This window comes from Triturus cristatus, chromosome 7 (genome assembly GCF_964204655.1).
Source record: "Triturus cristatus chromosome 7, aTriCri1.1, whole genome shotgun sequence".
NCBI classification, from domain to species: Eukaryota; Metazoa; Chordata; class Amphibia; order Caudata; family Salamandridae; genus Triturus; species Triturus cristatus.
In genome coordinates this window covers 767,401,520-767,426,999 of record NC_140590.1, presented here as the reverse complement: position 1 = coordinate 767,426,999, position 25,480 = coordinate 767,401,520, and the positions used below count along the sequence as shown (strand labels likewise).

The following is a 25,480-nucleotide window of genomic DNA, read 5'->3' as shown; positions in this document are numbered from 1 at the left end:
CCAGTTCATTCAAAACTACCGTGCCCGAGTTTCATGTGCTAAACCTTTCGGGGAAAATACTGATCGATTTCTCAACAATTGTAAATAAAGAAGGGGTTGTAATGCGGGAATGAATACCAGTGATGTAGTTTGTCATGTGATTACCCTAATTCATCACCAGCAATCTCTGCATGATTTATGAAAATTAACTTTAGACAAATAAATTAAGTTTATAATTATTCACTCTCGCAGTGAATACTCGGGGAGGCTCAGAGCCAGGCCTCGAGTGACGCTCCCTCATCTTATCAGTCGACAGACGAGGCGAAGACGAAGCATGCTTTGACTTCTTTTTAGGTCTCGCCTGACCCAGCGCATGCGCTGGTCTGGCGAGACTTTTTGTAAGGGCTCAAAAAAGGGCTACCATGGCCAGCCTAGAGCTACAGTGCATGTGCGCGGGCCGTGCTTGATCGCGATCACTTTCGCGCAGGCTGCCTTGATGTTTGATCGTGATCACTTTCACTTTCGCGCCGCAGGGCGGCTTTGATGTTCTCCGTGAGCCAATGCTTGTTTTTTTAGGTCTCGCCTTGCTGTCGCGTAAGCGATCGCAAAGCTAGACTATTGTAAGGGGCTCCGAAAAGTGCTCCGAAAAGCGGATTGCATGGCGAGCACGCGCACAATCACGCGCATCGTGCCGCCATGCAATCCGTTTGGCATCGCACTTCAAAGGGTCTGCTCCCCGCCTGGAATGCTCTCCCCCCCCCCCTCCACCCCCACCCCCGCCAAGCGCGCGCGCGCCATGCTCCGCCGGGCTGGTCTTGTTTTCTAAATATTCAGATGGTTAAACGTGGTCTCAAGCCTTACTGTTTTTGAAGCACTTCGTATCGGCAGTTTATCAAAGACTGAAGAAGCTGAGGTAAACGTGCATTCATTATTGCTTCTGCTTTTTTCATCGTTACTATACAAAATACTCCATGTCAGTACACAAAGAAGCTTTCCTTCAAATGTTTCTATTTAGAAAAAAAATCACCCCTCATTTCATTGTTAACCGCTCTTTAACCGGCAATTTAATTAAAATAAGAGAGATTCCATAGTGAAATACCAATTTGGAGGTTAATCGTGTAATCTGTGCAGATCGTTTGTAAAATTCAAACCGCATAAAAACTGCTTGTCTGCCATTGGAATTGACAAGGATTTTTTTTTTTAATTCTCCGCGGCAGCGCCTGATGAGCTGGCACTCTGCACACTGGCTGCTGCACAGGTTCTTTGGGCGCTACACTCAGAAGATTCATTCATCATTAGGCACATGATGCATGATGGGCGCGATTCTTCCTGGCACAATCCACCGATATTCTGCTGAACACCACAGTTTATACTCTTCACAACATTGTTTATAGATTCATAACTATGTTTTCTGATACGACTGAATAATGCTTCTGTGTAGTAAATCTTCGAGCACTAATTGCAAAATAAACGCGCATAAACTTTTGGCTGTTAGCTTTGATGCTTTATTATGCACCAGTTGGTTTCATTTATTGCCCATGCCTCCTGAGTAAATAAACTCCCCACAGTCCCTTTATGCAGGGTTGGTCAGCTGCCTCCTCTGTTCACAAGCCCTCCCCATAAAAGTGACAGGACCCTCGAGGGCTGTAAATCACCCCCCTTCTATGGGGCTCCCTGCCCCGTCCTCTCTAACTGCTAATGACTGGTTTCTTTTCGTGATGCTGTCAAAGGAGACACTGAGCAGAATCCGGGTTAGTGAAGGTGTTTACTTGTGTACTTAGGGAAGACCTGGTGTTATTGATGGGTCTGTGTGTGTTCAGTCCCCATTACTGCTGTGACTTGCGGCTGTTGGTGCACTGAGAGAATTACTTGTTTACTTATGCGTGATTTTATATAGCGCGGACTTGGCCCGTGGGCATCAGTACAACTTACAATAGGACCATAACGAAACAGTCATAGCACGAATAACAGTTACAACAGGATCAGGGAACATAGGTCACATTGTTGGTAACAATTACATAAGGATCACAACAAAGACATCAGTCGTGACTAACAAAGTCTCAAACAGATTACACGTAAGTGCAGGTGCGTGAAAGGATTGGAAGAACTAGCCCAAGTGCGTATCCACGAGTGGAGCTTTGAGATCTCTTCTGAAGGTGGCACGGCATATGGCCAGGCGTAGGGACAGACGTAGGAAGTTCCCAATTCTCGTGTCACTTCCAGAGAATGATTGGCTCATGAATCGTCCACCGAGGCCAGTTATGCGCCACCAAAAATTCAAACTTATTGAATTAGTTATTTATTTTAACCAACAAAAGGATCAAACCCGTCAACCTCAGCACTAGAGATCACGCGAACACTGTACTGAGCCAAGAGCTCCTTGAATCGCTATGCCAGGCCTCCCTAGACCCACCGTGCCACACGCCTCTCTGTTTACAACGTTCTTGCGGCTTCCCTGGGTCCAAGGAGACAAAGAGGAGGAGAACCCAGGGACGCCGCCTTATATACAACAAGCATTGACATAGCCAATAGGTCTCGCTTTTGGGACCTAATAAGTATTTAGTTATGCAGCACAATATGTTTGATGCAACAACATCAACTGTTGCATGGCTAAACACTTATAAGGTACAAGGTTTAGCCATGCAACAGCTGATGTTGTTGCACCAAGGATATTGTGCTGTAAAACTAAATACTTATAAGGTCCCAAAAGCGAGACCTATTGGCTATGCCAATGCTTGTTCTGTTTATTACTTCTATGTAGTAATGGTGGCACCCATGCTTTAGCTTAAACATCTTAGGCTAAAGTTGGGGGCTGAGATTGCTTCAAAAGTAAAGAAATAGACAATTCTTTACTTTTGAAGCAATCTCAGCACCCGACTTTAGCTTAAGATGTTTAAGCTAAAGCACGGGTGCCGCCATTACTACAGAGCAGTAATAAACGGAAACAAGCATTGGCATAGCCAATAGGTCTCGCTTTTGGGACATAAGTATTTAGTTATGCAACTGTTGCATGGCTAAACACTTATAAGGTCCCAAAAGCGAGACCTATTGGCTATGCCAATGCTTGTTCTTCTTTTGTTGGGACTTAACCTGAATGACCCGATGACTGAGTGCGACGAGCTTCTCAGACTCCACGACCGCTTGACCAGGATTTGGAATGTCACGTCGAGCCACCAGGAGCTTGAGGGAATCGCTCCCTCAAGGCTTTCAGGTGCATGGTATGGCAATCTGAGCAGGCTTTTGGATTGTGGTCACGCTTGAGGCATCAGAGGCACACAAGGTGCAGGTCCACCACAGACATTGAGAGGTGACAGGCACCGTAGTGATTGAAGCAAGCCTTTTTTATGACATTTCCTACCACACCAGGAAGAAGAAAACCTGAAAAAAAGATTTGATAAAACGTCAAAAAAGTTAGAAAAAATTGACTAAGGGGTAGCTCTTCCTCGATCTGTGCTGACTCGCACAGAAAGAATAGAACAGACGTCAGCGTGCTGGGGTGGCGCCTACATAGGTACATTGCACGTCACTTTTGGCGCGGACGACGCCACATGGAGCCAAATGACGCTACCTACCGGTGTACAGGGATACTGCTCAAGAAAATTTTTCGGATCCAGTCTGATGCTTGGGGATAATTCTAAAATGAGGAATCTGTGGGTAGAAGCCTCTATCAAAGGTAAATAATTAGAATTGAATATGTTTAAATTCTGTAAATTAAACATCACCAAGGTCCGTGGAACGTATAGTAGTCTTCGGAGTGTCTTAATTTCTTCTGTTCTCCTTTTTCACTTTACGCTGCAGTCTATGACAGTGTATGACTGTTATTCACTTATGCCTTTTCTCCCCTCTTCTGAAGATCTCCATCTGCATATGTCACATTATCTCCTTCCACTTAATTACTCCATTTTCACTTAATGCTTTCACTTTTACTTCCTTGGGTCACCTCCATTTCTAATGCCCTGCCTCACACACTCACAGGTGCTCTCTATCTTTCTCGCCTTATCTGAAAACACAGCATTTACTTTTCCCTTGGTGTTGGCAGTATTTTGAGAGATGTGTTCCTCCTTCACAACGTTATGTTGTACAGATTTGTAGAGCACACTATCACTCAGGAGGGTATCATGGTGCTGTTAGGTGGGAGTCTAGGCTCACCTAGGGCCTAGTAGGACTACTCAAAAAGCCAGGTCTTCAGCTTCTTGTGGCATTCAAGAAGCAAGGCGGAGGCGCTTATGTGTAGCGGCAGGTCATTCCATGCTTTAGGAGTGATGTAGGAAAAGGCTCAACTGCCAGATCTGGTTTTCCATATGCGTGGGATTTGAGCAAGTAGAAGTCCGGACGAGCTGAGGTGTCTGGAAGGTTTGTGAAAGCAGATGAGATTGTTGAGGAATGCTGAGCCACTGTTATGTAGTGCCTTGAAAGTGTGGGTGAGGAGTTTGAAATGTGCTTGTTTGTGAATGGGGAATTAGTGGAACTCCTTCAGGTATGGTGTGATGTGTGCAGCGTAGGAGCCCTAGCGACCCCCACCCAACGTAAAGAATGTTGAGGTTATGCACCTCATATTTGGGCAACCCATTCCTTCTAGCGCATTTTCGGGGCCCATGGAATCAGGAGGGGACCCTACTGGATTCACGCGGGCGGCTCCGGTACCAGTCGGACCCCAGGGAGTCAGAGATGGATCTACATTGGCGCCGGTTGTGCCAAGTCAACTTTCCCTGTGCCAGTCTAGAGGCCGACGCTCCTATTGCTGTTGGCGCCATCCCCATTTACATCCCGGAGCAGTGTCGCCTGACACAGACTCCAGCGCCGACTGGAGCCATGCAACCCAGACTGGAGCCTGAACCCTATTCCTATGGGCTAGGAGTCTGGCAAAATTGGGAGGTGTTACAGGACCCTGAAGAATACCAGCCATCTGTCTCTTTGGACTGGTGTGAGGATCTGGGTAAAGCCAGCGGGCTGAACACTTCTCAGGATACTGTCATGCTTCCTCCCCCTACAGTGGCTATGGAAAAGGGAGTGTCATTCGCAGTGGTCCTGCAAAGCGCTGCTTTGGTCCTGGAATAGCTTGCCCTCTGTGGCAGTCAAGACTAATGTCTTGATGGAAGTGCTTCAGCCAGGAGTGTCCCCTTCCGAAACACTTCTCCCATGCAACAAATCACTTACTGATTTCCTGCTTGGGACCTGATTCATGTCCAGCACAGGGGCTCCTGTGAACAGGACAATTGACGCTGCCACCGCCCTGCTCCTGGGGACTCCAAATTCCTCACATACACCCTACCCCGGAGAGCTTGGTGGTTCAAGCCTCCACTTCACAGATAAATCCTGGTAGATTCTCAACCGCCCCAACGGATTGGGAATCCAAAAAGGTTGAACTGTTTTGGAAAGAAAATGTTTTCTTCCACCAGCCTGGCTTTGCCGGCGGTGAACACTGCATGCCTTTTGAGCCACTATTCCCACTCACTATTGGGTACAGTTGTGCAGGTGCTGCCTTGGGTCCCGGAGGAGCGAGCCGTGCTCTCCCAGGCTGTTGCTAACGGGACGGATGCAGCTAAATTCACCATTAGATGTGGACTAGACACCAGGCAGATCAGTTTCGTAGACAATGGCCCTACAATGCCACGCCTGGTTGAGGAATACTCTCTTTTCTAGGGGATGTCCAGTCATCACTCATGGGCATGTCCTTTGATGGCGCTCGTCTCTTTGGAGACAAGGCAGATTTGGTGCCATAGCGCTTTAAGGATAGCATGGGTATGGCCAGGTCTTTGGGCCTTTCTATGGCCCCTTGTCACCCTCAATCCGCATTTCATGGCCATAGAAGGGGCATGCAATATGTCCTTACCCACTCCGCCACCACGGTGCACAAGATTTCCAGCCTCTGTGTGGCCATGGGTGCTGTTCCGACCGGCCCCATGGGTTGGGTGGCAAGCGGTCGGGTCAGTCCACCCCCTCAGAAGCCACAGCCTCCAAACCCTCTTAGTCTGCCAGTTTATCATCATGGGCACAAGGATTCTCCATCACCTGCTCCGGTGGCGGTCCATAACATAAGAAGGTGGGTTTTGGAGATTGCCGAAGGGGCTACTCCCTCCCCTTCAAGACTACCGCTCCCTGCATGACAGGTTGATGAAGGACCACCTTTCACTTCTACGCCCTGAAGTGATGGTGCTTTTGGCCAAAGGAGTCATTTTGAGAATGCCAAAACCAGGAGTAGGTAGTGGTTGCTATTCTCGTTACTTTCTGGTGCCTAAGAAGGGCAGAGGACTTTGTCCTATCCTCGGCTTGCGCTTTCAATTTCTTCCTCAAGAAGGAGAAATTAAAGGTGTTCCCTCTTGCTTGGTTCTTGTCTACTCTGGACCCAAGAGACTGCATGGTAGCACTAGACTTGATTACGCTTATTTCCACATTCCCATCCTGCCTGCCCACAGGCGTTATCTGCAGTTCACTGTGGGCCACAAGCACTTTTAGTTAACTGTGCTCCCTTTTGCCCTCACAGATGCCCCTCAGGTGTTCACCAAGGTGATGGCGGTGGTTGCAGCTCCTCTGCGCATATAAGGGGTGCCAGTCCCTCCTTTGTTTCGACCACGGCCTATTGAAGATGGGCTCCCCCAGGCTGTCGCCTCCCACCTCTAGACTACAGCAGACGACCTGCATTTGCTGGGGTTCCCTATCAACGTGCCAAAGTCACACCTGACTCCCTGTCAGATGCTCCCTTTCATCAGAGCTGTTCTGGACACAGTGCATTTTCAGGCCTATCCTCTGAATTGCGAGTCCTGGATATTTATGCTATGATACTGATGTGTCAGCCTGTATCCTGGATTTCAGTGAGACGGACTGAGGCTCCTGGGCCTCATGGCCCCCTGCGTCCTTGTTATGACACATGACCATTGGCATATGTGGGCTCTGCAATGGGTCCTGAAATTCCAGTGTGCGCAGCATCTGGAGAATCTCTCTGACATGGTCCAGATCGCAGAGGGAACTGCAGAGGGCCTGCAGTGGTGGCTTACAAACCGCTATTGGGTCAGCCGCAGACCCTTCTCCCTTCCCCAAACAGATCTGGCAGTAGTGACAGACTCCTCACTCCTGTGATTGGGCAGCCAGCTGGGAGAGGTGGCGATCAGAGGACTCTGGCGGAATCCGGACTCCACATGAACCTTTTGGAGCTCTGAGCAATATGATTGGCATTAAAAGCCTTTCTACCCTCTATCCAGGGAAGACTAGTGCAAATGTTAACAGACAACACCACCTCCATGTAATAGTGCAAAAAACAGGGCAGGGTGAGATGGTAGACTTTGTCAAGGGGCCCCACGTCTCTGGACATGGATGGAATGTCAAGGAATTTCCCTGGTGCTTCATCACCTAGTGGACTCGTTTGATGCCAGATCTGACAAACTCAGATGCAGATGCCTCACGGATCATGAATGCCGCCTCCATCCAGAGGTGGTGCAAGGTATTTTTCAGCATTGGGGAGAGCCTTGGTTAGATCTGTTCGCAACTGATGAGAATACGCAATGTCAGGAGGTCTGCGTGCTGGAGTTTCCAAGGCGGGTCTCGCTCAGACACTTTTTGTCTCAAGTGAAGCTCAGGCCTCCTGTACACCTTTTTGCCCCTACCAGTCCATCCTTGTGGCTCCGGATTGAGTACGCAGAGTCTGGTATCCCGAGCTGTTAAGCATGGTTATCGGTCCTTCGTTCATGCTGCCCCTTCGGGAGGCTCTTCTGCCGTAGCAGCAGGGGAGGGTTCTCCACCCGAACCTGTCAATGCTCCGCCTTTTTGCATGGAGATTGAATGGCGACAGTTGACATTTTTAGACCTTCTTCCTGAAGTCTGTGATGTTATCGTGACAGCCAGGCGTCCTTCTTCCAAGATGGTTCACGTCTGATGTTGGACAAAATTTGTGTCGTGGTGTATAGAAAGAGCCTTTGTGCCCCCCCTATCTCATGTTCTTCTCATTCTTTCTCTTGCCCAGCAGGGATCTCCTCTGGGCACTTTGAAGGGCTATCTCTCTGCTATTTAAGCGCTTCTGCGGTTGCCTGACCAGGCTGTCCCTCTTCAAATCCCCTATTGTAAATAGGTTTCTGAAAAGTTTAAAACATTTGTTTCCACCTTCTTCCTTTATTAAGCTCCAGGGGGACCTCAATCTCATCCTAACTTTCCTTATGTGCTCTTCCTTTGAACCCCTTCACAATTGACACCTACTAAGATAAACTGGTGCTTTGTACGAGAGCTTCCTGTCTCCTAAAAGTGGTTACTCCATTTCATATAATCCAGTCTATTTTTCTGCCTACTTTTTACGCTCTGCCTTATCCCTTCAAGGAAGAGGAGCAACTTCAGAGTCTGGACCCAAAAACAGCATTGTTGTTCTACCTTGATTGCATGCAAGAGTTCCGGGTAGACAAACTCTTTGTGGGGTATGTTGGAGCGAATAAAGGACGGGCCATACAGAAGAGGCCCATCTCATGATGGATTGTGCTCTGTGCCAAAATCTGGCACGCATTGGCTAAGAAGCAACCCCCCGAGGATTTGCGTGCTCATTCCACCAGAGCTAAAGCTGTAACCACTGCATTAGCTCGCAGAGTTCCAGTCCTGGAAATCCACTAGGCAGCAACGTGGACTTCCGCACAGATTGACCAAACACTACCATCTAGACAGTTTGGTCTTCAGGAATGGGCACTTTGCCCGTTCGGTGTTGTTGGACTTCTGCATTTGAAATTGGTCCGCAGACCCACCTCCGGGGAGGCATTGCTTGGGTATCTATTCTAATGTAAGGAATATGCGGCTTGAAGTCTGTCAGATGAACAAATTACTTATCTTTGTTAACGCTTTTTCTGGTAGAAATTCTATCGAGACGCAAATTCCTTACCGACCCAACCCATCCTGCCCACTCTGCAAATGGATTTCTAGGAACAGGGCTTTCCACTTTCAGAGCCCTAGTTTTTCACACCAAGTGCTCAGTGTACTTCGTGGCTCTGCACTTCTGGCATGGAAAGGCGTGAAAAGTAACTGACTTCAGCATGGTGAGATAGCGCCTATATAGGCACCGCGCACATCCCTTTTAGCACGGTACTGCTGAAATGAAATCTCTACTAGATAAGCAGTTACCAAAGATAAGTAACGTGTTCAAGAAAGTCATTGCTCTTACTCATTTACTTGATAGTGATAACAAGCTTCGGCAAAGCCAATATGTCTTCATTGTTTTCGGCGTACGTTTGTTGTGTGACATGTCTGACAACAGCAAACTCAGAAAGGCACCCAAATATCGGTGAGGTGGCATACCTTGTAAAGCACAGCATCTTAGTTCATGTGTTTTTAAGCCCCAAACTTGGGTTCATAGGCCATGCCTATTGCAAAGGATTCCTAGCTAAACTTCTTTGGCCAAACCACCTTTAAAGACCCTCCCACCTTTTCATCCCACTTAAAGTACTGGGACCTACTCTCCGGTCAGGGGTGGAGGGATTGAGGTGAAGCAGACGGGTCCCAGAGCCCTGGGCAGGTGCCACCACCTCGGCGACAGAAGTTATGGTGCTGTTCCTTAAGCAGCTCTTCAACATCTCTTTAGGAATTGTGGTTGTGCTTCTTAATTGCAAAAGAGCTAAAGTACCCCCCCCCTGTTGAAGAACCATCCACCGAAGCCTCCATCCTGTCAAACGTCTACCCCATGTCGCTCCTTCTGTCCTGTGGAAAAATACTGGAAAATCTGGTCAATTCCCAGATATCCTGTAACTTGGAGTAGAAAATCCTCCTTCATCACACACAATTGGGCTTTTATCTGCTTTGCAGTATTGAGACTGCTTTGCTTGAGGTAACCCAGGCTATTAACTTCAACTTGGTCAAAAGCAAGGGCGCTGCTCTAACTTTGCTCAATCTGTCTGTAACATTTGATATGGTCTTCCACCCAATTCTCCTTCACCGAATGACTGAGTTAGGTGTCACAGGGCTGGCCTGGTGATGGTTAAAATCTTTCTTTGAAGGGAGAGAGGCGGATATTTAGTTGGCTCCGTATGTCATCCAGCAAGTAGTTAGTATTCAGGGCTCTTCGCTCGGCCCTACCTTGTTTAACATCTATATGGCACCCTAGCTAAATTCATTGAATCCTATGGGGTAGTTACCATTTCCTACGTGGATGATACTCAGCTGGTCCTTCTGTTCAATCCAGCCATGACAGACATATGCTCGTTCTTTCATTTGTGTCTGGTAAATGTATTAAATTGGTTACATGAGAGTCCTCTACAATGCAATGTCAGGAAAACGGAGATCCTCCTCTATGAGCAAGTAAGTGAGAAGTGGGTTATCGACATTTAGCTTAAGGTTCGTCTTCCATCTCCCTGGTCTACCTCTAGCCAAGAACCTAGGTATTTGGATTGACAAAAAGCTCTAACTTTATTTTCAGATAATCTCAGTACAAGGCACCTACTTTGCCCTGCTGCGTTACCTCAGAAAATGTCTCCATCGTTTCCTCTAGCAGCCCGCAGAACAGTTGTTCATGATTTAAGAACGGCCAAGTTGGATTATGTTAATATCCTATGTTTGGGGATTTCAAATAAATGGGCAAAAAAATTCTAGGCTGTCAAGAGTGTTGCGGTACACAAAAGGATAGTCACAGTGGAAATTATTCACAATGTATTAACAGCCAATACATGGTAAATGGAAAAAGAAATATGACAACACCAAAAAATGTCATACAGTAAATGAATATGATTTAATCGATTAGGCAGAGATTGTCAATATATCAACGGTTCATAAGATAGACTGTATATCACATTCTATAATTTTTTAAAAAACAGGTGCATATAACGTGAGGTGACCAGTGCGAAAACTGGGATCAGTGCAGTTGATGTTGTCGTATTTCTTTTTCCATTGACCATGTATTGGCTGTTAATACATTGTGAATAATTTCCACTGTGACTATCCTTTTGTGTACCACTATTTACCCGAGTCCAGTGGTCTATCGGGTTACCCCATTGATACATAACTCTGTCAAGAGTGTTGCGGCAAATTTTATTTTGGGTGTTCACAGACAAGCATCCCTCTCCAAACATCTCTGTGCATTACACTGGCTCCCTATCAGGAAGCGGATCCTTTTCAAGGCTCTGTTCTTTGTTCACCAGACCTTTTACAAATAGGCCCCTCAGTACTTAATTAATGGAGTCAAAAACTATCCTCCACCTGCACTCTCCACCATACGTTCGCTCTTTGGGTTAGGGTGCCAAATATTTATTTACTCTGTGTTTTCTGTCGGCTCAATGGATCTATCTAAATCTTCAACCCATTTTGGGGTGTGCGGGGTAAGTGGATATATATTTCAAAACTCCTTGATTTCCAAAGTATCTTAATTGCCCTTACTGTATACTGTCTGATAAAAGTCTTTGAAGGCTTCTCTTTTGTCTACTTGGTTAATGGCCCAGTGGCAATTGGGGTACCTTATCTTTGCTGTATTCGTTTTCGCCCTCTGTCTTCGTAAACCAGCTGGCTGGGTATGTCCCTACTTTATTACTTTTTTTTTTTTAGAATGCATCTCTGTTTTAATAGATTTAGCTCTGCTGTCTTGGTCCGAATAGGGTTAATTTGGCCTCTGGCACTTTCTAATTGTTTGTTATATCTAGCTGGGTGCTTTTTGTCTAGGGTTTCCAATTTTTTAATTTCCACACTTTTAGTTTTGTTTCTTGTTGTCTCGATTCTGTCACTGCTGCGGCCGTCATGGACAACGTTGTGCCCATGGCCACCGCCTTGAAATCGTCCCATTGTATGTTTATCGAGGTACTTTCAGGTCAATATTCTTTAATTGCCTGTACCATTTCAGCCCTATTCACTTGGTCTTAAAATAATCTGGTGTTTAAGCACCAACAGCCACTGTTGTTTAATTTATATAAACACTTGATTAGAGATCAAGATCTCTGCTAGTACTGCCTGATGCAAAGTGTGCACCAAGTCTTGTGCAAGAAAGTGATAGTCGTTTTGTGAGTATATCCTTTGGGCATGCACGTGGAAATTGTAATTTTGTTCATCAGAGTGTAGTACTCTCCAAGTATTTACTAGACCCCCCTGGTCAAACCTCTTCCTAGTGACTGTATGAGTTTCTCCCTCTGTCACCCATGTCGAGCTGAAAGTTCTGGACAGTGTTGAAATCCCCTACAATGATTGCCTCACTTTGTTGTTCCTGCATCAATTTCTCATGTGTAGTGGTCAGGAATTTGTGCTTTGTTGTGTTAGGTGTGTATTAAATGCAATTGCACATAGCAACCTTCTTGGTTGCTAACTGTTTCGGGAACCACCCCTTTGAGGCTATGCTTCAGAAAGACTGACTTTCGCCCAGAATTGTCTCGGGGAGTTTCTTTGACGCATGTGGAAATACCTTTTGAGAAGTAAGTGAGTTTCCTGCTGATACATTTATCTCTGGGTCCTGTTGTGACAGGCAATGCTATCATATGCGGTTTATCTGGGGCGTTGAGGCCCTTTATATTAAGTGAAATTTGTTTGAATTGTGGAGGTTAGTATATGTGTTACATTTTGCTTGCCCTGCCACATTTGATTCAGTAATGACTTTGAGCTGGGAAACAACCTTTACAACGGGGTCATTCGACCGCGATACCTTTACAGCGTGGTTGTTACAATGGCCGTGTTGTTAGAACGCGATGCCATCACTATGCAAGTCATTACATCGACTTGCAGTAGATGGCACTCTAACATAAGGAATAGTATAATTTACTATTCCAACACCTTCTCTACTGTTGCGTAGGCTGGAGTTGGAATAGTAAATTATACTATTCCTAATGTTAGAGCGCCATCTATTGCAAGTCGATGTAATGACTTGCGTTGTAATGGCATTGTTTTCTAACAAACACGGTCGTTGTAACGACTGTGTTGTTAAGGAACACAATGTGATTGCATGCATTGTAGCATGCTATATTCCTTTGAGCTGAGTGGTTTCCCTCCTTAGCCCCTATATGGTGATAGAAAGCGTAACAATAGAAATTGGTCATCAGGACCTGGATTGCCTTTGCTAAGTGCACCTTCGAGAGAGACTAATCATTTAGTTTCAGTTCACTCATCCTTGGTGCCCTCATGTTGTGATCTGTATTAGCCTCTAGGCTCATTAGATTGAGAGAAAAAAATGTTGATTTCCATTCCCTTGTCCCCACCTTCTGCCCTTACCAGAATTTGCATTGCCCTGTCTCGGGTATTGGGATAAATCATATGATCAGCTTAAAGTCTTCCCCTGTTGCTTGTGAGAGCACAATGAGTCAATATGCTGTCTTAATGTTCCAGGTTGTTGGGCAGACCAGCAGACATCTAGCTTGGCAGTTCGGGCTGGACTGTTCCATGAGGAACAAGGTCAAGACTGATTTGCATATGGTTGGGTCCAAACTGAGGTGGCGTGGTGAGCAAAAGAACGATGGATTAAACCCGGATCTTTGTGACTGGGGGTGAATGTTTGCATTGTTTCAGCATTCAGTCCATCAGTTGTTCTTTTTGCATTTGTCACCCTAAGTGGGACCAGTATGCCCAGATGTGGGTCCCGTGCTCAGTGAGCACCTGGATTCAAGCTAGACTGGCTGATCAGGAGTGATGTCCTGAAACCGGTCCCAGGATGCTTGTTTCCTATCCAGGGAGGACCTCGCTTGGCAGTTCAGGCTGGACTATTCCCATGAGGAACAAGGTCAGGCCTGATTTGCATATGACTGGCTCCAAAGTGGGGTGGCTTGGTGTGCAAAAGAAAGATGGGTTAAACCCAGATCTTTGTGACTGGGGTGAATGTTTGCATTGTTTCAGCATTCCATCCATCAATTGTTCTTTTTGCTAATTTATCTGAAAGAAACACTTTAGTTATAGATTCCTTACCTTAGAATTGCCCCCAGGCGTCAGACTGGATCCGGAATTTTTATTCGTCAGCAGTACCTCTGCGTGTCGGAAGGTGGTGTCGATTGGCTACGTTGGCGTCGTGGTCGCAGGGATGACGTCGCGGCAGCCACTTGGATGCCGCACGTGGACGTCAGTTCTATACACAACTTTCCGCGCCAGAAACGCAGAGCCATGCAAGACACTGACCACTAGTGCACGCTGACGCCAGTTCTTTATTTTCCACGGCAGCCAGCGCAGATCCGGGAAGAGCGGTACCTCCAGTCACTTTTTGACTGACTTTTGTCGATTTCTTTTTCGAGTCTGCGACTCCTGGTGCACGAGGGATGCCCGGCTTCAAGCCATGCAGTTCCTGTCATCGGATGATGTCCGTGACGGATCCGTACCGCTTGTGCCCTTTGCCTGGAGCGCGCCCACTACCCCATGTCGTGCTCCGGCTGCTGGTCGATGGCGCCGAAAACTTTGCGGAAGCGGTCCTAAAATCTGCTTGAGCACCGGCAGTCAGCTCCGCGCGTTCGAGGTCGCGAGGGAGGTCGTGGGACCAGTCGCGGAGCCACCACAATTTGTCCAAGTCCTTGATGTCTTTGCACTCGGGGTCCGGTAAGTTGAAGCATAAGAATAAGTCGAAGAAGCATCGTCTCTCTTTGACTTCTCCTCCTCGGTCAGCTGACCCGACGAGGGACGCAGGTGGTGTCCAGCCTGCAGCTCCGCGCGCGGAGCCCGAAGAGTCGACTTCGCGCCTCCCTCCCTTACCGGGACCCGGAGCAACTCCCGCCCAGCTTAGTACGTTCTACGAGGTGATGCATGCTGTCTGGGCAGCCCGATCCCGCCGGATCGACTTCGGGCCCCCCGGACTCGGTTGGGTGACCTAGGCCTTCTCCGCCGATGGCTCCGGCGCCTCAGGCCCCCCTTGGATCCAGGCCTGGACCGGATTGATTTGATGATTTTGATTGTGGGATTTACAAGGACGTCTAGGCGCTATGTGGAGGGATATGCCAGAGTTTCAGTAGAAGAAGGTGTGACTTAGTTTGAAAATAGCCATGCCTTTAGTAACTTTCTGAATCCGAGCAACATTGGGCAGCTTTTAATAACTATCGGAGCGAGTTCCATAGTTTCACTGTACCCAGTACAAAACTTCTTCCTCCCCAGCAAGCTTTCTTAAATTTAGGTGTCTGGAGGAGTTTGCTCTGTGCTGAGCATAGGTGTCTGAGTGGATGGTACAAGGTGAGGTGTTGTTTCAGAAACGCTGGTACATTTCCGTGCACAACTTTGTACGCCAGACATAGGGATTTAAATTATATCCTTTTCTTCACAGGAAGCCAGTGGAGATCTTTTTAGCCTTCTGAGATGGACTGGAATTTGGGAATGTCCAGCAGCAGTCTAGCGACCGCGTTCTGTAATCGTTGAAGCTTGAGCATGTGCTGTTTTTGAAGGCCCAGGTATAGGGCGTTTCCGTAGTCCAGTCTGGTCATAGCTAGAACCGCCACTAGTGTTTTTACTGCTTCAGGGGGAATGAAGTTGGGCACTTTCCGGATTGATTTTAATGTTAGAAAGACCAGGGAGGCAACCTTATTGACCTGGTGTTGGAAGGTCAGTCTGTCATCCAAGATGATGCCCAGATTCCTCACCTTGTGGACTGGGGTAGGATGAGCTCCCATACCGGGAGGCCACCAGTTCTGTGACTAAAAGAAGGTGTCTAATCCCAGTAGGAGAACCTCTGTTTTGGTTCCATTGAGCTTTAGGCAGTTTGTACCCATCCATTGGTTTGTATGGGACATGCATTGGCTAAAGCGTTCAGCTGTTTCCTCAGGGCTACTTGAGATGGACACCACAATTTGGGTGTTTTTTGCGTAGGAAATTAGCGTGAAGCCGAACTGCCTGATGATATTAGCTAAAGGGGACACATATAGGTTGAACAAGGTTGGGCTCAATGAGGAGCCCTGGGGCAACCCACACGAAAGGGTAAACTGCTCTGAGCAGGAGTCACCTATCTGAACATATTGGTTCCTGTTATTCAGATAAGATTTAATCAGTTTTAGAGCAGTGTTCTTGACTCCTACCTCTTGAAGTCTTCTGATTAGCATATCTTGATTCACGGTGTCAAAAGCCGCCGATAGATCCAGCAGGATTGGCGCCGGTGGACCTGATTAGGCCTCCACCTGTGCAGTTTCCTCCGGCACCACTACCGTGTTCGAAGCCGGTCGGCCCCCCGGCCGATGTCGTCCCCGGCCTCCATCCCTACGTGGGCCCAGAACCGGACCCGCGCCGAGAGGGGTTTTTGTGCCCCTGTTCACTCCTGGGGTCCCTTTTCAACCAGAATGGCACCCAGAGGATAAGGAGGAGGAGGAGGAGGACTGGGAGGGGCCAGGTGACCCTCTGACTGACCAGTTGGACAGTGAACAGGACTGGAGAGAGGAACTGGGGGATGCCAGTTATTTTGACACCTCCCCTAACCTTGGCATGTTGTCTCCTCCTACCGTGGCTACGGAGGAGGGAGCGTCCTACGCAGTGTTGTTGCTTAGGGCGGCCGAGGCTCTCAACCTAGAGCTTACTACGGTGGTGGTCAGTACTAACCTCCTGACAGCGGTGCTTCAACCGTCCCTGAGCTCTTCGGAGTCCTTGCTGCCATTTAATGAGGCCCTCACCGACGTCCTTTTGGGCACGTGGTCCAGCCCCAACATGGGGGCTCCCGTTGACAGGATGATTGCCCGACGCCACTGCCCGGCCCCGGGCGACCCACTTTCCTCTCCCAACACCCCATAGAGGTTGGTAGTCCAAGCCTCCACTTCCAAGAGCGCATTCCCTCCCACTCCACTGGAAAGGGAATCCATGAAGCTGGACCATCTTGGAAAGAAAATGTTCTCTTCCGCCAGCTTAGGACAGCGGTCGGTAAACACTGCATGTCTCTTGGGTCGCTATTCCCACTTGGTGTGGGATACAGTTGCGCAGGTGCTGCTTCAGTGTCCGGAGGAGGCCTGGGCAGTGCTCACCCAGTCGCCGCCGGGAGGGATGCGGAGAAGTTTACCATCCGTTGTGGGCTGGACACCGCCGACTCTCTGGGCAGGACCATTTTAATGTCAGTGACACTTCCTTGCTACACCTGGATGAGATCGGTTGGCTTTTCGGGGGATGTCCAGAACACCTTGATGTACATGCCCTTTGATGGCCGTCGCCTTTTTGGCGACAAAGCAGACAACGCTCTAGAGCGTTTCATGGGCTACGGCCAAGTCCTCTTCACCCGCCCTGCGCAGTCTGCTTTTCGCCCCTGTAGGAGATTGGCATCGACTGCATAGTTGCCCCCAACTTTTTGCTGATGTTTTGACTGGTTTTTGACTCTAGCCAGGCTGTGACCCTGCTATCCGGCTGTGACCCTGCTATCCAGGATCTGCTTTCTCTCTAAACCGATGTGAGTACCCTAGGTACATACCAATTGGATACCTAAGACACCCTTTGAGCCTCTTGTAGATGGTACCCAGGGCATGGGTCCCTCAGAGGCCTACCAGGGGCTGAAGCACTTATTGTGCCACCCCTGGGACCGCCATACAAACTGACACCACCAGACCACTACTGTAGTCTGGGTAAGGTGGTGCTTGCACCCCTTACAGGGATATAGGTAGCCTGTATCCCACCTAAGTACAACACATATATCCTCATAAGTCACCCCTAAGGCAGGCCTTGCTAATCCTACAAGGCAGGGTGCTGAGATATGTGTGAGGGGGAACCCCTACCTGAGTAGGGCCCCTCTGCAACTTTCGTTAAAATGATTTCGAGGTTGTTTGTAGTGCAACCATACCATATACTCAAGCGCATTATAATCAATCGCGGTAGAATGCTAACTTGAGAATGGCCGCACAGAGCCATGTCGTGTTTGGTGTCAAACACCTTGGAATCATACCACCACTCCAGTAACTGGCGGGGGGGGGGGTATGATTCCACCCTGCTAGAGGGGTGATATGGTAAAAGCAGTTGATTTTAAACACCAATTTAAAAGAGCACACGTAGTAGAAAATGGATGCTACCCGCCACCCACACAATTCTGGCTGCCTGTTGCTGGGCAGAACTCCAGCCAAGGCAGCTGGACAATAGGGATCCTGTGGCAGGGAGGTGTCCTCACCTCCCCAGACAGACTATGTGGATTGGAACTGGGTGGGTGCACTTCAGGCTTCCTTTCAGAACTTGCATGTAGGCCCTTTCGGTGCCTACTTCGGCATACACCGCTTCAGACTGGTTCAGGGGCATCCTGTCCCCTGCTCTGGCGGGAAACTCTTCAAAGGGGAGAGGGTGTAGCCACCCTTTCCCGCCTGAACTCCCATTGGTGGGCCCTGGTTTAGTCACTCCCCTAATCCCTGGATAAAGGTGGGTGCATGGTCCCCAGAGCCTCAGATTAATCTTGGACGAGAACTCTGCTTCAAAGACTTGAACCTTCGACGAGCTGTTGCCCAGCTGATCGAAGAAATCTCCCTTGGGGTAAAGGAGTTACCCCCCTGCTTGGCAGGCACCTGAAACACTGCAACTGACCCGGTTGGCACTCCGCTGCTCCTACGGACTTCGAAGACTGCTGCCTACCCTGAGGTGGGTTCCCAAGCATCCCAGAGGCCAGTGAGTGTGCACAGCAAGCCTGAGCACCGTGGACCCAGTGGGTGCCGATATACCCAATACCCCAGGACACCGGCCACCTCTTGCACCGCACACGATCCCGACAAGTGGGGAAGTTGTGCTTTGGCCTAACGTTGGGCCAACCTCTCAGCATCACCTGTGCCAAAGATCGACGCTCCAGCCCGCTCCGGCGACTCGTGGACGCATCTTTACGCACGCCATTTTGCTGCCTCCCGCGTTCCCTGGTCTCTCGACTGGTGGGCCCTGGCGGAGGTCAATCTTCACTTTAACGAGCAACCCTGGTTGCTCCAGGCCTGCTCTTCAGTCTCCTCGCTGGAGACCTCACCCAGACCTTGAGGGTCTGCACCGTAGCTGTTTCTTCATCCTTGCGTGGGTTGCGGTTGCCAAGGCTTAGTGGATCCAATCCGGACACTAACACCGCAGCGGCCTTCATCCTTCGTGGGACAGTCGCCCTCCAGCAGTTGGCCTTCCTTGACGCCTCCTGGACTCCGTGGCTGCTGATCCAAGCTGTACCTCCTCGACCCAGAAGCACCCGACATTGAAGGGCTCTCTCTCCTGAGGCCCCTGGTCACTGGCTAGTGACCCAGACTCTGTCCCCTCTGCTTTCAGGTCCTCTTCTTCAAGATCTTCATCTTAAACCTGCACGACATCGGTGACTCTTCTCTCCTCTCCAGCAGCAGTTCTTCACGTTTTCCCGTAGAAAACGAGACATCGACCCGACACTGAAAACGACCTATGCACCCGGCTTCCCTGGGGCAGGTAACAGTGGTACCTTGGTACTATCGTGGGTTTGGGCCCTCCAAGAGCTTAACTTAAAACTCCTGAACTCGAACTCTTGCTTGAAGTGTCTAGATTCCTGCATTTTCCAACCGCGACATTCCCATAGGGTTTAACGGGGATTCCTGCCTTAGTTTAACTACTGCACACGTTCCCCGTGGGTCTCCTTCCTCACTACCTTGGGTGGTTTCGTTAGGGGCCAGCGATCCTAAGTGCCCTAGGCACTGGCTGCAGAACTGTCGTGGTTCTTATACCACTTTTTTGAAATATGGTTTGGCCCCCCCCCCCGGGGCCCTGTGATTCCAGTGCTATTTATTGTAACTATTATTGCTTTATTGAATTGTATCTTTATCTCCAGCCTCATAAAGAGACTAGTGGGATTTGTTCTTAGAATAAATACATATATTTTGAATATATACCTGTGTGGACTACTCTTTCATTTGGTCATTCAAGAGGTTATCTATGGTAAAACAATAAGCTTAACACTCCTTCAAGATTTAGCCTGAAGGCTGCTCTCAACAGCTACCACTAGGATAGCTTTCTTTAAAGGTTGTCTTTTAACCTATCACCATAAGAGTCGAATTGGACTGGTGCAAGGTATTCACTATAACTAGTGGACAGCATATCCCAGGCCAACTTCTCACAGCCCCTTTCTTGGCTATGGAAGGGGTGCCCCACTACATCCCGCCCAGAGCCGCAGGCCGCAGCAAGTTACCCAACCATCGTGCGGCCGGGGACGTGGGACCAACCGTTGTGGTTCCGGGGGCCAGCGGACGGGCCTGTCCACCAATCCCCCCTCTGTAGCAGCCTCCAAACCTTTCTAGTCTGACATTTCAGGCCCATCAAACACTAGTGGGCGGCAGGATTCGCCATCACCTCCCCCAATGGCACACCATCCCGTCCGAGAGGTGGGTTTTGCAGATAGTCCGTAGGGGCTACTCCCTCCCCTTCGAGGCTACCCCTCCAGCCATGCCACCGCAATACCTCAGCATGTTGGAGGATCACCTGGCCCTTCTCCAGCAGGAAGTTACGGCTCTTTTGGCCAAGGGAGCCATCGAGCGCGTTCCTGTCCCAGAAGTAAGTCGTGGGTGTTCTTCCCACTAGTTTCTGGTCCCCAAGAAGGACAAGGGCCTGCGTCCTATCTTGGATCTCAGGAACGTCAACCGCTTCCTCTGGAAGAAGTTCAAGATGTTGACGCTTGCACAGGTCTTGTCTGCCCTCGACCCGGAAGACTGGATGGTAGCGTTGGACTTGCAGGACTCTTATTTTCACATCCCCGTCCTGCCGGCCCACCGGCGTTACCTGCGGTTTATGGTAGGCCACGAGCATTTTCAGTTTACCGTGCTCCCCTTTGGCCTTACCAGCTCCCCTCGGGTGTTCACAAAAGTGATGGCAGTGGTCATAGCTCATCTGTGCAGATCAGGGGTTTCAGTCTTCCCCTATCTCGACGACTGGCTGTTGAAGGCAGGCTCGCCCCAGGCAGTCGTCTCCCACCTCCAGACAACGGCCGACCTCCTGCATTTGCTGGGGTTCTCCATCAATGTGCCTGATTCCCTCTCAGAAGCTCCTATTCATTGGAGCGGTTCTGGACACAACGCGGCTTTGGGTTTATCCTCTTGAACAGCGAGTCCGGGATATTCAGGCTATGATTCCAATCTTTCAGCCTCTATCCCAGGTTTCAGTCAGAATGACCCTGAGGCTGCTGGGCCTCATGGCCTCCTGCATCCTGCTGGTCGTTCATGTCAGGTGGCATATGCGGGCTCTGCAGTGGGACCTGAAGTTCCAGTGGGCGCAGCATCAGGGGTATCTGTCAGATTGTGTCCAGATCTCGGAGGGCACTGCACGACCATTGCAGAGGTGGCTCACGAACCAGGATTGGGTCAACGGCAGATCCCTCTCTGTTACCCATCCAGAACACACAGTGGTGATAGATGCGTCCCGTCTGGGCTGGGGTAACCGCATGGGGGAAGCGGATATTAGAGGCCTCTGGTCTCCAGCGGAGTCCAGGCTCCACATCAACATTCTGGAGCTTCGGGCGATTCGTCTTGCACTCAAAGCATTCCTTCCCTCTGTCCGGGAAAGAGTAGTGCAGGTGTTTACGGGCAACACCACCGCCATGTGGTACTGCAACAAACTGGGTGGGTGGGGTCGTGGATCCTATGTTAGGAGACCCTCCGCCTCTGGACATGGCTAGAACATCCGGGCATATCCCTGGTGGTTCAACACCTGGCAGGTTCTCTGAATGCCAGGGCCGACAAACTCATCCGCAGGTGCATGATGGATCACGAATGGCGTCTTCACTCGAAGGTGGTGCAAGGTCTCTTTCAACAGTGGGGAGAGCCTTGGTTAGATCTATTCACCACCGGAGAGAACGAGCATGTCAGCATTTCTGCGCGTTGGAGTTTCCAAGGCGCATTCGCTAGGCGACGCTTTTCGTCGCAAGTGGAGTTTCGGTCTGTTGTATGCCTTTCCGCCTATACCACTTCTGCCCTGAGTGCTGAAGATCAGGGGCGACCGGGCCCAAGTTATTCTGGTGGTTCCGGATTGGGCACGGAGAGTCTGGTATCCCGAGCGGTTCAACGTGGCCATCGATCCTCCGACCCGTCTGCCTCTTCAGGAGGATCTTCTGTTGCAGCAACAGGGGATGGTCCTCCACCCGAACCTGTCCAGCCTCCACCTCCTTACGTGGAGATTGAGCGGCGGTAGTTGACATCATTAGACCTGCGTCCAGAAGTCTGCGATGTAATTCTGGCAGCCAGGCATCCCTCTACTAAGACTGAATACACCTGCCGGTGGAACAAGTTTGTGGCTTGGTGCACAACAAAGGCTGTGGATCCCCTCTCTGCCCCTCTTTCTGAGGTTTTTTTGTTCCTTCTTTCTTTGGCTCAGCTGGGCTTTGCTCTGGGCACTATCAAGGGCTATCTATCGGCCATCTCTGCCTTCCTTCAGCTCCCAGATCAGCTTTCCCTTTTCAAGTCACTGGTGGTAAATAGTTTCTAGAAAGGCATAACTCATCTCTTTCATCCTATTCATTTTGTTATGCCTCAGTGGGACTTGAACCTAGTTTTAACTTATTTAATGTGCGCTCCCTTTGAGTCGCTTCACAACTGTCCTCTGAGGTTCTTAACTCTCAAAACTGCATTCCTGGTGGCCATCACCTCTGCCAGACGGGTGAGTGATCTTCAGGCGCTTTATTCTAAGCCTCCTTTTCTATCTGTGCATCCGGACAAAGTTGTCCTCAGGACTCGTCCATCCTTCCTGCCCAAGGTAGTCGCTGCCTTCCACATCGGGCAGATTATCACTTCGCCCACCTTCTTTCTGCCTCCGTATTTTTCGAAGGAGGAAGAGAGGCTCCACCGCCTGGACCCAAAACATGCACTTTCCTTTTATTTGGATGGCACCAAACAGTTCTGGGTGGATGACCAGCTCTTTGTCGGGTATGTGGGCGCCAAGAAAGGTTGAGCCGTACACAAGCGGACTATCTCCCGATGGGTCGTTCTGTGTATCAAAGCCTGCTATTCTCTGGCCTCCAGTGGGGCTGCGTGCCCATTCCACCAGGGAGACGGCAGCAACTACTGCTTTGGGGCGAGGAGTGCCTCTCAACAACATCTGTCAGGCAGCTACGTGGGCTTCTCTGCACACATTTACCAAACACTACTTCCTTGACAGCCAAGTCCGGAAGGATAGCTTCTTTGGCCGTTCTGTTCTCCAGAATTTTCTGGTGTAATCTTGGTTCGTAGACCAGCTCCGGGGTTGGTACTGCTGGGGTATCTATTCTGAGGTAGGGAATCTATAACTAACGTGTTTCTTTCAGATGAACAAGTTACTTACCTTCGGTAACGATATATCTGTAAGTGACATTCGTTAGTTATAGATTCCTTACTGCCCCACCCATCTTCCCAGTTCTGCAAAATGATTTCTAGGGTTAAGGACATCCCTTCAGGGCCCTAGTTTTGTGCACCAGTGGTCAGTGTCTTGCATGGCTCTGCGTTTCTGGCGTGGAAAGTCATGTACAGAACTGACGTCCGCGCGCAAGGGCGGCATCTAAGTAGCTGCCGCGACGTCATCCCGGCGACCACGATGCTAACGACGGACGCAGAGCGGACCGACGCCACCTTCCAACGTGCAGAGGTACTGCTGACGAAAAAACTTTCTGGATCCAGTCTGACGCCTGGGGGTAATTCTAAGGTAAGGAATCTAGAACTAACTAATGTTTCTTACAGATATATCTTTACCGAAGTTAAGTAACTTGTTCATTAATGGCATATTTTGTATTTTGACTTTAATACTTACATAAAGAATTTAAAAAGATCTATTGTCTGTCATTCTTATGAGAATGTTTCAGAAGTGTTGTATGGGCCCAATTTGTTTCTAAAGTGACAATTCCAATCAGGGAGAACCAAAGTCCTAGCTACAGGGAGTACACTACTGCGAAATTGGAAACTGCGGCGCTGAGTTTGTATGTCTTTAGTTTGGAATCTTGTAAGGGTTCTACGTGCCGACACCTTGATTGTTAACCACACAAAAATAGCTTTCAAACATTGTGATATCCAGGTTGTCAATTTTGAAGTGTAAAGTATTGTTAACTAACCTATTACTGTGACTGAATGGCAAGGTTAAAATGGTAATGTCTTTTACATATGCTATAGCAAGGACAAGTGAACATTTATTTACAAGCTAGCATTTATTTACAGAGCATTGGCTGAGTCACAAACGGCTCTAAGCCCCTTAATGTTTGACCTGTACCACAGGATGGAAAGGGGAGATGAGGCTATGAGTGATCTTGGCATAAGAGACGGGGTGCTTAATTCTGTGTTTCAGGAGTGATTTCAACTTTTTTGTTGGTTAAATACATAAAAATGATTCAGACAGTTTTTTTGTCTAATTTGTTTTCTTGTGGACCTAAGAGCTTGCCTTTGTTTTTATCCTTGCTAACTGAAAATGAGCGATGGAGAGGTGATGAGTTGAGATCTGTGAACTTACTGCGGATCATTTTGGGTTTTCTTGCAGGTTCCTGCATGTTTAATCTTGTCTTGCAGCCGGTGCTGTGATGAATATCACCAAGTCCTTCCCTTTGTGCCTTGTGCACTGAATAGACTTTGGGCCGACGCTGGAGTGAGGGCCACAGCTGCCAGGGGCTGTGAGTACGAGCTGAATGATTCTGCACACTAGTGAGTACTTGCACTTATTTCTGATATGTGCCAGTTGGTCAACATTCTAGCAGCACAGCACAAGACTGGCTATATGTATGCATGAGAAGAGATTTGAGGAAGATGTGGTTGCAGGTCATCTATATTTCTAAGATGCATATCTGTCTTCCTAGGGTCTGAAAGTGGCAGTTTTCTCTGCCCTCAGTAGCTTGCTTGTGTCTAAGTCAGGAAGTCTCCAGCATCATCTTTGTGAGAGTGGTGTAGCTGGGGTTCACTCTGGCTCGCCTAGCATTTCCAGGTGGGGTCCTATGCCTTTACTCAGAATGGAGGCAGTCCAGGGTTGGGAATATTCAGTACCCCCTTGCAATTGGCTGTATACTGGCAGGAATATTTTCGCCCCATGGGACATTGCTATATCTTGTTTGGTTTCCAACATCCTTTCTGGGGGTTGTACGCTGCCTGGGATCTTTGGCATCTGCTGAAATGGAGATGCACCATCTTTTATGCTTGTACATTAGCAGGTGTTTCCTCCTTGAAGAGGTGTACCTTGGCTGAGGTTTAAGTCCCTCTTGTTTTTATCCTCATGGACATACTATCCTTATTCTAATTAATCCACAGTTAACCATAGTTTTATCTTGGTTTTAATTATACATTTGACCCCACAATTTCTGTGAAATCGGGACCTCTTGGTCGAGGGGAGTACTCTTAAAAGGAAGGGTGATGTACCCTAAATGGGGTATCAGCACTTCACTGATTGAGGCCTAGGAGTCATTGCGTCTCTTGGAATGGGCCATATTTCTTTTGAAGTCTCCAACACCTCAGGAGGGTGTTGTACTCTGGTTTCTTCAGGGACCCCTTGAATTTGAATAATAGTCCCAAACTGGGATATTCTCCAGATCAGTCTGCTATAGAAACGGAGCCTCAAGAGTCTCATACATTTGCACACTTGTTATTTTTTGGGCATTTGTAATGAATTAATTATGGCTAAGGATTTCAAAAGCTGAACTTTTCCCGAGCCTAACTGGACCCTGACGATCTGGTTGGGTTTGCACAAAGGCTCTTGTTGCAACCAGTTTAGGAGCAGTACCCTGGCGCTCACATCATTGTGACTC

General features: G+C 48.7%; 1 protein-coding gene across 3 annotated transcripts in view; it reads left to right on the top strand.

The window, feature by feature from the left end:
- Window positions 1–25,480, top strand: part of LOC146810510 (guanine nucleotide-binding protein G(o) subunit alpha-like) — a 433,476-nt gene that overhangs the window by 116,804 nt on the left and 291,192 nt on the right. For all 3 annotated transcript variants that reach the window (XM_085617541.1, XM_085617539.1, XM_085617540.1), the window contains one exon: window positions 24,229–24,389. In XM_085617541.1, the coding sequence (XP_085473667.1) occupies window positions 24,229–24,389 (161 nt within the window). The remainder of the gene's footprint in view (window positions 1–24,228; window positions 24,390–25,480) is intronic.